This window comes from Balaenoptera acutorostrata, chromosome 1 (genome assembly GCF_949987535.1).
Source record: "Balaenoptera acutorostrata chromosome 1, mBalAcu1.1, whole genome shotgun sequence".
Lineage (NCBI taxonomy): Eukaryota > Metazoa > Chordata > Mammalia > Artiodactyla > Balaenopteridae > Balaenoptera > Balaenoptera acutorostrata.
Genome location: NC_080064.1, coordinates 183,862,121 through 183,875,506, shown reverse-complemented (window position 1 = coordinate 183,875,506; position 13,386 = coordinate 183,862,121). Strand labels below are relative to the sequence as shown.

At 38.0% G+C, this 13,386-nt stretch overlaps 1 protein-coding gene across 1 annotated transcript in view; it reads right to left on the bottom strand.

The window, feature by feature from the left end:
* The window catches only part of USH2A (usherin), an 800,956-nt gene that overhangs the window by 466,613 nt on the left and 320,957 nt on the right, over positions 1 to 13,386 (bottom strand). Inside the window, exons 23-28 of the mRNA XM_057531465.1 lie at positions 11,742 to 11,843; positions 9,949 to 10,128; positions 8,803 to 8,933; positions 6,392 to 6,665; positions 1,585 to 1,788; positions 1,378 to 1,458 (exon numbers count right to left, since the gene is read on the bottom strand). Of these exons, the coding sequence (XP_057387448.1) occupies positions 1,378 to 1,458; positions 1,585 to 1,788; positions 6,392 to 6,665; positions 8,803 to 8,933; positions 9,949 to 10,128; positions 11,742 to 11,843 (972 nt within the window). The remainder of the gene's footprint in view (positions 1 to 1,377; positions 1,459 to 1,584; positions 1,789 to 6,391; positions 6,666 to 8,802; positions 8,934 to 9,948; positions 10,129 to 11,741; positions 11,844 to 13,386) is intronic.

Sequence of the window (13,386 nt, the reverse complement as noted above, 5' to 3'; positions counted from 1 at the left end):
TAGCTGTTTGGTGTTGTGGTCAGATTGTAAATATGAATTTATGGCATAAGACTTTGTGGTCAGATCATTGCTATAAATTCAGAGCTCTATTTGCATACTTTCTCGGTGGTCCTCAAAATGGAGACAATTAAGCTATGTAAGTGAGGGACTTTCTAGACACCTATTGACGCTGTTGAATTAGACTGAAAGCAGGCTTTATAGTATATTTGTTAATAAAGTAGAGAAGTGTGAGATAGGGGCAGAGGACATGCCAGTAACAAATGAATATTTTACATCAGAGCTTTTTCCAAGCTCTAAAGTTGAAAAGGATTTTAAGGGATCATTCCGTTCATTGTCTTGCCTATAAATAGATGATGATTTAAATCGTCCTGGAAAAGTGCCAAGTTGGCCTCTTCTGGAAAATCTGTAGGCAGACAGCTTTGAAAATTCTTATTAGTAGCCCATCTCAGTACTTAATTATCTTTTAGATTAAAAAGATTCCTCAAAGGATGCCTGTGTTAGTAACCTGTTATTGATAATAAGTATGAGAGGGTATCTTGGTAAAAAACACATCTTTAGACAAATCATGACTTGCTAAGGATAATTTTCTTCAAGAGGCATAAGTGTCAATCATATGGAAATGTATTTGTCTTTCTGACAAATAAATATTTTCTCCAAAATGGTAGAAGGCTACTGACTTCACAAAACTTTTTTTAATGAATGCCTCCCTGTGATGGTAATATGTGAAAAGATTCTGTGGTCACTGTCAGAAGGACAAAGCACTTATAAATCAGTTATCTGAGATTAGCTCTAATATAGTCCGTTTCCTCTTTGTTTCCCCATTCAACTTAAAAAAAAAAAAAAAAATTAGACCACTCAGCAATTTCTATCCTAAGAGAGTCATTCTAAGACCCTAATAGTAAGCACCACGGCAAACATCTGCCATGATGTGATAAAAGACACATCCGCTTCCAACCAGGGTGCAGGTTTCAAATGTGCTCTCCACTGGAGAGGCAACGGCTATCACCCCTACCTAAAGGTAATCCTGACTTTAGCTTTTCGGGGTCTAAGCAGTTGGTAAAGGTTTCCTATTCTTAGGTAAATTACAGTCGATGTGGGCCTATTCCATCTTTAAGACAACCTGAACTTACTTTCTTCTGCATCTGAAGAGGAAAGAATCAAGCCTGAAAAAATCCTTATTAAATACTTGAAAAATCAAAAGCAAGGATCTGCTAAGCATTTTTACCAACGACGGGTGCCTTTGCAAACCAGGGCGTGCTCTGTCACAAGATTATAAACATACTGCTTTCTTCACGGGTAAGAGTCCTTCCTTTTCTTTACATGCACCAACGTGTGCACTTGTGTGCACATACACATTTTAAGATAAATAGTATTTACCTGCTCCTGCTGTACGGCCCCGACTCCAGTCGCTAGGTACTGAACCTCCTTCGTGGGAGGCTGTTACTCGATACAGGTATTCTTAAATGGAAGTAAGAAGTAGAAGGTTAACATATGACTCGTGTAGACTAGTGGTGGGCTGGCAGGGAGGGAAGAGGAGATGAGGAGGAGACATGGAACACTGAATTTACAGCATTTCCACATTACCTGTGAAAGGCTGGAGACCACTCTCGTAAACGCTCTGCTCTTTTCCCTGATAAACCAGGATGGAGTCATTTCCCCTGCAGTTAACAGCACTGTCAGTTGACAGGCACCCATCCAGATTGACTCCGATAGCACCGCTGGACACAGATGCCAAGTTAACGGCAGCACCCTGTGCAAATTTCACATCTTTCATGCAACCACCGAAACCTAGCAAACAGTAAGGGATGAATGTCACATAAAAGGCTTGAGTCATTAATTACCAATCATTTTTGCCCCCTTTACTACTACATTTTGATGAAATTGTGCAAGGGGGGGATTTAAACACAATTTTTAAACTTCCGAGTCTCGTTTGGGAGATCCTTTATGCCTCCCCCTGCATTTTTTTTCAGGCTAAGCTGTTGCAGGAAATAGTTATATTTATGTTATTTTGAAAAAATATATAAGCTGATAATTGTAATTCGACTGAATTAGATTCAACTGAAAAGTATGTACTATATCTCTTTAGGAACACATTTTTATGTTTATTCCCATGAAATAAAATCTAGGCAAGTACCCATTACCGTGAGGGGGTATCCACACGTCCCTCAATCCTGGAAAATTAAGTTAGCTGTATAAGTCAGTGTCTAAGTGCCAAAAAATAGTATTTTAATGAGCATGATTATTCAAGAAGCTCATTGGGGAAAAGATACATTTTGAGGTTCCTATGAATAGTAGGAGGAAGAATATAGTCTCAAAATATACTAAAATCCTGAGATACTGCTATGAATTCCATAACGATCATTTCATAGACAATGAATCCCAGTTAAATCAGGGAACAGAGGATCTACCACTGTGCTCTACCATTTTCACTGAGTTCCATAATCTCGACTGTGCAAACTGATCACCAGTTTTAGGTTCATGTTCTCATGACAGGGACCAAATTCAGCTCTGGCAACAGCAACAGGGGAGGTTTCCTGGAATGTGTATTCTACTCAGTCAACTTTAAAATGACCAGGGGGCATTCAGTTCTGGGAAGTTTAACAGAGAATGTGGAGGAGGTGGGTTTGAAGTGTGCACTGCTCTTTTTTTTTAGAGAACCATAGGGCATCCTGTCAGCCGGTGAACAGCAGTGGCTTTGAATAACTTGCTATTTTGTGTAAACAGCGATCAGTTCTGTGAGGTTTGGCAATACTCTGCTCAGAAAACTGCCCACAATTGTCAAAGAAGGGACAAACAGACTGTGTTTGAGATCGCTGGAGCACACACTCTCTTTCTTGAACAAAACCCTGTCAAGTCTGAAAGGCCCCAAACACATGATTAGTTCTTTTCAAGATGAAAGCACATCGGCAGGAAATGGAAATAAAACATGATGCAATGATGAACAGTAAAATAAGTTAATGGTAACAATGAACATATTGTTCTCTTCAGCATTTATATGGTGTGTTATTCTGTCTTCTAACACTTTAAGTTGCAGCCTATTTCCTTTTAAACGCCTTTGCTATTATTCACGTTCCTTTAGGCCCGACTGATCAATACTGCTAGTCTATCTTCAACACACAGTAGATACTCAGTAAGTTGGGTGAATTGAATTGAAAGCAATGAAGCTCAATACAAAAGCACCTGCTTGAAAATTCAGATGCTAATTTCCTTACCAGTAGTAATTTTCTGATGGCCCAGAGCTGAGTCACCTAACTTCTCTGTCCTCGAGTTTCCCTATCAATAAAATGTGAACAGTGGATAGATAGCTTTGGCAAACATCAGTGTGCCCTTATAAGAATTGTCCCATTATTGCTCAAGAGGAACAGAATTTCAGGTTCGTAGGATGAAAAGAGTTCTAGAGATCTATGGTGGCAATGGTTGCTCAAAAACGTGAATGCGCCAAATGCCTGAACCGTACACTTAAAAATGGTTAGGATGGTAAATCGTACGTTAGGCATACTTTATTACAAGTAAACATGTTAAAAAAAATTTTTTAAAGAAATGTCTTAAACATTAATACACAAGATGCAATTTTAAATTTGGGAAAGGCCACAGAGGTAGGCTTCCTTCACTCTGGAGATAAAGAAAAAAAGGTCCAGAAAGTTACAGGGTGAGGTTTCTAAGTAGGAATCCTCCTTAGGAAATGGGACTCTGGCCTCAGGCCTTTGGGGGTGCAGATGCCTGGGCTCTAGTGTGGGGTCCTCACAGTACTACCCTCAGGGCAGTCAGAGGGTTTGGTCAAAGTTTGTGCCATTCTTCCAACTCTGCACCGTCAGAAACCCTCCCACCGGATATACTCCCCAATGACCTCTAAAATATGAATGGGATGCGAGGATAAAAACAGGGGAGAGGGCTTGTCTGTGGGAAGACTAGGGATGCCTTCTTTTCTTGCTTCCCTGCCTTTGGGAAAATCATAAGCAACTCCCCACACCTATCCTACCCCCAGGTCTCTAAGTAACTGGAAGGTGGTCTAGAGCCCTGGGTTGACAGATCAGAGAGACAGTAGCCCTTCTGGGGGAAGCGGTCCAACGATGGGACACTTGGGCTCACAGGATGGCTGACTCTCAGCCCCACTCCTGACCTCTCTGCTCAGGGCTTTGGACAGACCATAACCTGGGAGACCATATGCCATGGCCTGCTCACTCCCAACCCAGAGGTGAATGCTGGCCCCAAGTGTTAGTCCTAGATAAATGCCCATGATCTGAGGTGGTACCTCTTCAGCAAATTATGTTGCCCAGCGTCTCCAAAACACAGAGGAAAATTCATTTGCATTGGATTTAAAGGAAGATTGCAACATTAATGGATATAAAAAATAGCTCTAGTAGGACCACAAAATAGAGCCTTTGAAAAAGGATGTTAATGGAGAAGCGTAGAAAGGTTTTTATCACTACTGATAGTGGATTGAAAAAAATACAGGTAAGTGAACATGATTAGTTTTAATTGCAATTTACTACGTGCATGCAGCACCTCTATATTGTGAATATCCTCCTGTTCACTGTATAAAACATGCAGTTATTTATATAACTCTTACTATTCAAAACATCTGAGTCAGAATCTTAGAGGATAAAGGCATAAAATCTGCATTTTAAATAACCTTTCCATGCAATTCCAATGGATCCTGAATAGTAATAATAATAATAGTTAATTTTATTGCATTCTTACTATGTTCCAGCTACTATACTTCAATATTTTATAAGTGGTTTGAGAACCACTGATATGGATGATATTGCAATGATGAAAATTTAGTATTATCCATAAATAAAATATCTTTCAGTATCACAGGCTTAGTCATAGTGTAGATTAAGTTGTTCCCCTTAGTTCTATGTTGATGTTTTTAAACTTCCATCATTATCATCTTATAATTCCAATTTTAGCTATGTCTCTAGGACCACCATAACAATGGGTTTTGGTGTACTTTGAGAGTAAAATGCCCAATATACAGGGGATTTTTCCTAGATGTAAACAGAATCAAGTAATTTTGCTCCTATAAAGAGTTTTCAAGCTCTTTCTAACCTCAGAAGCCTGAAAACCAGAAGAAGCCCTTAAACGAATGTAATATTTTTAGCTGCTGTTACATCTTAAGTGCCTTGAAAATGTCATTACTGTCTTCCACCCCAGATATTCATTAACTCCTACTAGTACCCTTCTAAACGTCTCCTTAGAGCTTGCCATATATTTTCTATTCAAAGGCATTTAAATCTTTATCTACTTACCAAATAGGCAAAGACTGCTTCCTGGAAATTTTAACCATTCAGAGTGCATAGATTTTAAAATACGGAGAGAACATTTTCTACACAGGAACATGCTTGGTGGCAAGCTGGAAGTCTCTGTACTTTGCCCACTTGATAGAAAGGAACATCGGCCAATGCCCATGAAAGGGAGCACTTGAATACAATAAGGAGAGTGGGCTTTGACGCCAGGCTGCCCGAGATGGGTAGGCTTGACATCTGCTTAGTAGTCATTGACCTTGGGCAAGTTACTTTCCTCCCTGCCCCCAAGTTTCCCCATCTGTAAAGTGGGGATACAGATAATAATACCTGCCTCGTGGGCTTGTTATGAAGAACTGACTCACTTATTCTCACATTAGGCTCTCAGAACCATGCCTGTCACACAGTATGAACCCACTGTTAGCCTTTTTTAATCAATAATTTCTCTGATTACGTCCAAACTCTTTACATGAGTTAAAGGCTTGCTTTAGTTGTAAGTCACACATTCACGTACTTTTCCTTTCCTTGATGGTTATGCATAATAAATGACACACAGACTTTTCACAAGTGTGCTTGTAATTCAAGTAAACCCACACTTTCATGTGCTTTGCTGCATGAGAGCTCCATGGAAATGCATGGAGACAAACAGCATTTAAGTCAGAAAAAACCCAGGGAATTTAAGGCCATTTTTCTTGGCTGTACACACCAACCTAATTTATTTTTTAATCTGTAAATACAGATAATGGTCAGTATTTGAAAGAACCAGAACCACGTGTGTTCAAGAAAAACATACGAGGAAATATATATAATATATATAATAATTATATAATAATATATAATTGTAATTTGTATATATACACATGTGTACACACATATATATAAATTACAATTATATTTGATGAAGATATGTTAGAATAAATATATTGATTGTAAATACATATGAGAGCACACCCTTAAGGGCAACATACAAAACTATTTGAAGAAGTGTTTTGTGATTTTTTTAGAGCTTAAAATTCTTCCAGAAAAGGGGTGAGTAGTTATTGCTTTCAGCCTGATTCGACTGCTTTGTCTTGAAACACAGAACCACCAAGACCTGGTAGGACCAGGGCTGTACTAACTTGGGAATTCCTCCTGATGGAGTTTACCTTGTTCCAGCTTCAGGTGTTTATAAGAGTCGTGCAGCTCCCGTGGGGTTCCTCCCACATAGATGGGGGAATTCACCATCAGTGGCTGAGCTCTGGACTCTGACACGTGCTCCATCAGTTCATTCATGCTTGTTGATAGGACGGAGCCTTTCTTTTTAATGATCACTTTATTCCACTTTCCGTCACAATAGGACAGCCCCAGCCAGAGATCCACTTGTGTAAAGGTAAGACTAGTATTTAACCGGAAGCTCAATATTCCACTCTTCAGTTCCATCTGTATTTCATATTAAAAAGAAAATAGGTATATAAAAGGACTGCAGAATGGCAGTTTGGAAGAGAACAGAAGGTCAACTTTTTGAAGAGAAGCAAGAAATTTCCCTGAAAGCACTCTATAAAAATGTCCCACTTTATTCTAAGCAGAACTAGAGTAACACATAATGAAGTACTTTGCAAGCTTATAATTGACATGACGGATGTTGTAATGAGTCAAACAAATTTATACCCAGTAATGATGATACGATGTAATGCAATATTACATAGGCAAAACCATTTTTTTTCTTTTTGATGCAGCATAGGTAGAAGATTAAACCCTAGCATAAGTGACTGAATAACTGAAGAGAATAGTTTAAACTATGACTCTATTTTTATTTGAATCTTTATAAAATGAGAAAATACTACTTCATATATCAATTTAATTTCAGGGAAAAATATGACAAGACAATAAGAAAATGAAATGTCAAGCCTGATTAAACTTATTTTAACTGGCTGGTGAACTCAATTTCAAATTTGTAAAATGTATTTTGATTCAATATTTCAGTGTTACTATTCTAAATCTCTAACTAACCTAATTGCTTCTATGTCTATTCTTTTAGATTAAAGTGCCATTTTCTAATACAAACATATTTTACCCACATTTTCATGGCAAAGGAAATGCCTCCATATGTTTTTCTTCAAAATTTTACTCAATAATTATTTTACCTACTATGTTTTTATTTTGTTAGAAGTCAACTTAGTAACCATAAGGTACTTAAAAATTTGAGATCATGTCAATGAAACAAATTAAATAATGCTATATAGAAAATTATGCTTTTCTATGTAAAAAGCAACTTTGTGAAGTACATTGGGTAAACAGTCATTCATTTTTTTATCCTTTCACTCAATAAATATTGATTCCCCTACTATGTTCTGTAAACCTGCTACTACAAGAGAAATTGTTCCCAAGAATTGCACTGTCTTAATAGCAGAGGCAAACATGTGCAGTAATATTATAAACAAGATGGGGATGGGGTACAAAGAGATCGGAGAGAAGATACACCTTTTGTTCCCTGGGAATTGGGAAAGGTTTGAAGTAAGGTTTTTGGAAGTATGTAGGATTCATGAAGAATCTCCAGCAGGAAGATTAACATGTTCAATGGCATGGGGACATATACGAGCACATTAGGTTTAGAAAAAGGTACGAAATTAGATAAAAGGATACATATGGGGGAAAGAGAAAGAAAGAGTTCTGCCAGGTACGTAGAAGCAAAATTTTGGAGGATTTTGAGTGATATGGAAAAATAATCATTTTTCTCTTGTCTTACGCCAAAAGCCCATATTCTTTCTACTAATATCTTACACTAAAAGTTCACCCTTCTGGTCATAAGAAGTACATCCTATAAAAATGTTCAGAGTAGCCTTATTCACCATGGCAAAAACATGGGAACAACCACTAATTCATTGAAAAGAGAAGAGATATATTATTACCCAGCCATGAAAAATACATGGAGAACATGAATAACTCAGAAACAATGTCAAGGTCTAAAGCAATTGCCTAAAGATAGAAACTTTTACAAATTTCTAAAATAAAGATTTTTAGGCATTCACTCATGATGTTCAAACTATAAAAATGCAAGGAGATAATAAACACAAAATTATGATTACATATTACCTCTAGAGGGAGACAGGGAAATGGGCTAAGAGATGGCCTAGAGTTAGATGCAAAACTTTGATAATATTTTAGTTCTTGGGTTGGGTGGTAGGTTCATGAGTGTTCATTGTACTATTATATTTTATTTTATATGTGTGTGTAAAATATTAAATATATAATATATAGTCTTTCAACACTATTATATAAAAGATAATAAAGGAAGATTTTTCATATATTGGGAAGGTAAATTGCATTTCCTAAATTCCTAATATTTAGCCTGTTTTGTTAAAATTATAATTTTCAAAGTATAATGGTCATTTAAAAAAATCATCATCGTCCTAAAATACAAAATGTTTCACAGGATTCCAAAAGTGAAAATGACATGTGGGTAAAAATAAAAGCAAAAGCGAATTTGGAAAGAAACCCTAATTAGGTATAATGTAAACACATGGTTTATTGATTTTAAAGTTGGATCTAACATTTTTAAGTAAATTAATTAACATACAGCAAGAAAATCAGGTCCATCTTTGTTGTAAATGAAAAGAAGCAATCCATTCAATTGGTCAGTTCTGAACTTAAAGGAAATTTCAAAGTCCATTCCACCATGAAACAAATATGGATAAAGTTCCAGGAACCCTTTAGAGAAAAAAACATGTACAAATTAGCATGCGCAAAGCAATATTGTTAGCATCGTAAGGGTGTCATAAGACACCCTTAGGACATACTCTGTCGTTGAATAAATCTCTCACAAAAGAAGATGCAGATCAATGTTAAGAAATTCACCTTGTAATGTACAGAAGTGGCAGAATGAACTTGACATACCTTTTAAGAGGAAGCAAGTTACGAAGTCATGGATACAATTAAGACTATTACTAGTTGATCTAAGCATTAACAATAAGTAGTTGCAACTCTGGATAATGACAGTGATGAGAAAAAGCAACAAAAAAGTGCACAGAGTATAATATTATTTAGCTTTCTGTTCTGAAGGTAGTTTAATGAACTTAATATCTAACCAACTTAGTTATAAATGTAGCAGGCAATAGTGGGCTTTTATTCCAAAAATAAGCCATGGTGGCCAAGTCACCATATTCTCTTCCACTCCTTACCCTGGGTGGCTGCTAGACAGAGACTGTAGGTGGCGTGTATGCCGGGGACACTGCGCCTCACCTTTGCCACAGCCTTTAGAGCAATGGCAGTGATGGTGGTTACATTCTCTAGCTCTCCCCTTAAGGCCCTACTTACCCCATCACACAGCTGAAATTTTACTCTTAGGAACACTGTCAGTCTATATCATGGGATAAAACAGATATTGTGTGGATTAGCCTGACAAAACAAAACTCCTTTGAAACATCTGAGTAAAACTATATTCTAAGTAAAAAAAGTGGACTTACAAATGGACATTAGTGGCACTACCATAGGTAAACCCCAAACTGCCAGAGATCTTACACGTGAATATGTATTTATGAGTCTTACTATTTATATTATATATTCAGATGTTGAGAACATATGTATGGGCATCATGGCATAACTAGGTATTTCTGAGATAGCAGGTTCATATGAGGTCAAAATAATTGTATCAGGAGAGATTAAATTACACCGAAGATAGAACATACAAGCTAAGCAATGACCAGTGTCTATTCTAGAACCTTACCTGTCCCTAGGAACTGAGCTCCCTCTTGTAATGAAGTGGGGCATCCCTCCCAGTTGTTATACACGTTGATTTGCTCTTCAGAACTCTGCCAAACCAGACGCCCCCAAGCAGCAGAGGGATTATAATTCTTCATAAAATACACATCCTTGAGACAGCCCACAAAACCCTTTCGGATTATGTCTGCAGGGGTTGAGAGATATCAAGAAATATGTATGCTGAGAAATTCTTTTCAAGCAATGAATTTGATATGCCATTAAAGTCAAAGAAATAGGCAATAGCTCTCACTACCTACTTACTACAATTTTTTTAAAAAATTTCTTCTTTTAAGATTTTTTTTTGATGTGGACCAATTTTAAAGTCTTCATTGAGTGTGTTACAATACTGCTTCCGTTTTATGTTTTGGTTTTTTTTGGCTACGAGGCATGTGGGATCTTAGCTCCCCGACCAGGGATTGAACCCGCACCCCCTGCATTGGAAGGCAAAGTCTTAACCACTGGACTGCCAGGGAAGTCCCCAAACTTCTTAATAACTCATGTAAACACAACACCATCAGCTAGGGTAGGTGGTAACAATTTGTAATGTTTCGCTCTGGTTCAGACTCATCTGCAGAAACAGATGTTTGCACAAAAACCTTGGTTTTATAGTAATAGCAAGACTATTGCCTCTTGAACTAACAAGGGGATCTCATCTGCCACTGGTCTTAAAAATAAATGTGCAATAACACATTTTAAAAGTAAGATTTAAAGGAAGTCTATCTATTAAATCTATAGTTCAGTTCCCTCGTCATTTTGACCTAGTCTGTTATACAAGTAAAGCAATAATTTCATTTCATTTTTAGGAATTAATGTAATGTTAAACTTAATTTTTGAACTCCCCAGACCAGGTAGGTGTGGGGCTTATGAATACAGTAAGTAGGGTGGTCATAAGAGGTTGGGAAAGAGAGAAAGTGAGCAAATGAGAGAATTAGAGAGCAAAAAAAAAAAAAAAAAAAAAAAAAGCAGAGAGGGTGAGAAGGCACCTGAAGCTGAGGTTGCATTTCATATGGCAGTGTCCTTACAGGTCAGTGGAAAGCTTAGTTCTCAGTTTTTGAGTTCATGACCTGATCTTAGGGAAGGTATTTACCAGCAATCAAAGTTTTACAAGGTCAATTTATATGCACAATGTCAAATTATTTATTTATAATGGACAGATGTCATCTACCGGAGGGATACTTGGTATTGGGGTATGCTCTCCTCCTGATGCCTGGATATACCAGAGACAAGAATTGTGCTTGGTGGGTAAAGAACTAGGACAAAGACTTTCTTCTCTCTTTCTTTCAATCCGTGTGTGTGTGTGTGTGTGTGTGTGTGTGTGTGTGTGTGTGTGTGTGAATGTTTTCAAGAGACTTCTCCACCAGCCTACAGTAGCCAAATGAAAGCCCTCTCTTCTCTACAGGTATTTCTAAGGAGGTAACTATAACCAGTCTTGAGGATTTAAATATATCTTTCTCAAAAAATCCATTGAAAGTTTTTGATCCCTAAATAACATAGCTTTGACTGAAATTAGTATAATTCATTTCAGCAAAAGTTTAATGAGCTCCTTTTACATATCAAGAACTGGGTACTAAGAATTGAAATGCAAGTAGTACATGGTTCCTTTAGAAAAGAAGAGACCTAAAGGAAATTTTTGAAATACTGATGTAGGAAATACAGCATGAGATAGAAAATAATACTATTACCCATAATTTAACATAATGTAACTTGATTCTAAAATGTGGTGACAACATATAAATTCTATACCTTTCCCAAACTCACCAGAATCCTTCCTGAGGATGGTATAACCCTGCGGCAGCCCTCCCACAAACACTCCTGTGTTCTCTCCAATAACAGTACTACCATTCAGGGTAGTCGAGGAGCCTATGGATGGAAAAGGAGATGAGAATTCCATCTTCAGCAGGATAATCTATTTCTACTAATTTAACGAATGACTAAACCCTTCCCTGGGCTTCTGGACACCACTCTTTCTTGGTTCTCTACATATCGGCTACTTTTCTTCACTGGTTCTTCCTCATCACCCTAACATCTTGATGCTGGAATGACCCAGACTTCCTCCGTTCTCAGACCTCTTTCTCCACCTACACAGATACCCTAATCCCCTCTAGAAGGATGAAGAGAGAGCTGGGTACCTGTGCTAACTCCCAGGGCCAAAGATCAGAAGGGGCCTGGGTCCTTGCCTGTGTTGCATAACAATGCAAATCTGTTGAAATGTCTATCTTACTCCATCATTTTTGGGGAGAAAGGGGATTTTTTTTTTTTTCCAGAGCCCAAACAACTCTAATTAGCCCTACTTATATCTGGGACCTTGGCTTTAAATACCATCTTTAGCTGACAACTCCCAATTTTTTATCTCTAGTCTGGAACTCTTCCCTGAACTCAGATCCAGGAATCTCCTTGATATTTCCACTTGGATGCCTCATAGGTACCTAAGACTTAACATGTTCAAACTGAAATCTGAACATCTCTCTCTGAATCTGCTTCTCCCACTAGCTTGCCCACCTTAGTTATGGTAGTTACAGTCTAAAGGCCCCAAACATTGCAGTCATGCTCTACATTAGGGGTTACCAAAACTCTTCTGTAAAGAGCAAGGTAGTATGTATTTTCCTCTTTGTAGACCATACAGCCTCAGCAGCCATAGACAATACCTAACCAATGGGTGCAGTTGTTGCCAATAAAACTTTATGAAAACAGGCATGGGCTGGATTTGGCCCACAGGTGGTACTCTGTCAACCCCTGCTCTACCTCAATCAAATTCTTTAACATTTACAATACATCCAGATTTCTCATTATATCCACAATTCCTTCCCTGGTTCAAGAAATGATCATTTCTTATCTGGATTATTTTAGAATTATTGCAGAAGCCTATTCGCTGCTCTCCATGCTTCTGTAATGAATTAATAAGCAGAAACCTCAATTAAATAGAGTTGGGAGACCAGAAGGTAGAGCTCTCACACCTTGTAATGAAGGCAAAGCCAACAGGAAGAAGAAAGACTTTTCTTTCCTGGCAAGGACTCAGCCAATGAAAAATCATGAACACTTCGTTTACTACAGTCCTCCCAGCTTCCTGTTCACCCTCTGTAAAAGTGTTCTCCCTCCCTTGCCATGCGGGACTTGCACTTGGCTTGCCATGGTTGTAGACCCTGAATTGTGATTCTCTGCTGATCCCCAATAAACCCATCTTTGTTGGAGAAATATCTGACAGTCTATTTGTTTTAGGTCAACATTTTGGTGGACCCTATGGGGACCAGAGAAAACCCCTGAAGGCTCCAGTTCTGGTGAACAAACAGGTGTGGTACCTACAAAGAAGCCCACTGTGCTCACTGCTTACCCACTGTGCTCACTGCCCTTACCAACCCTGGAATTTGAAGGTAAATCTTTCTCCTGGATCTGAGCTCACACCCTC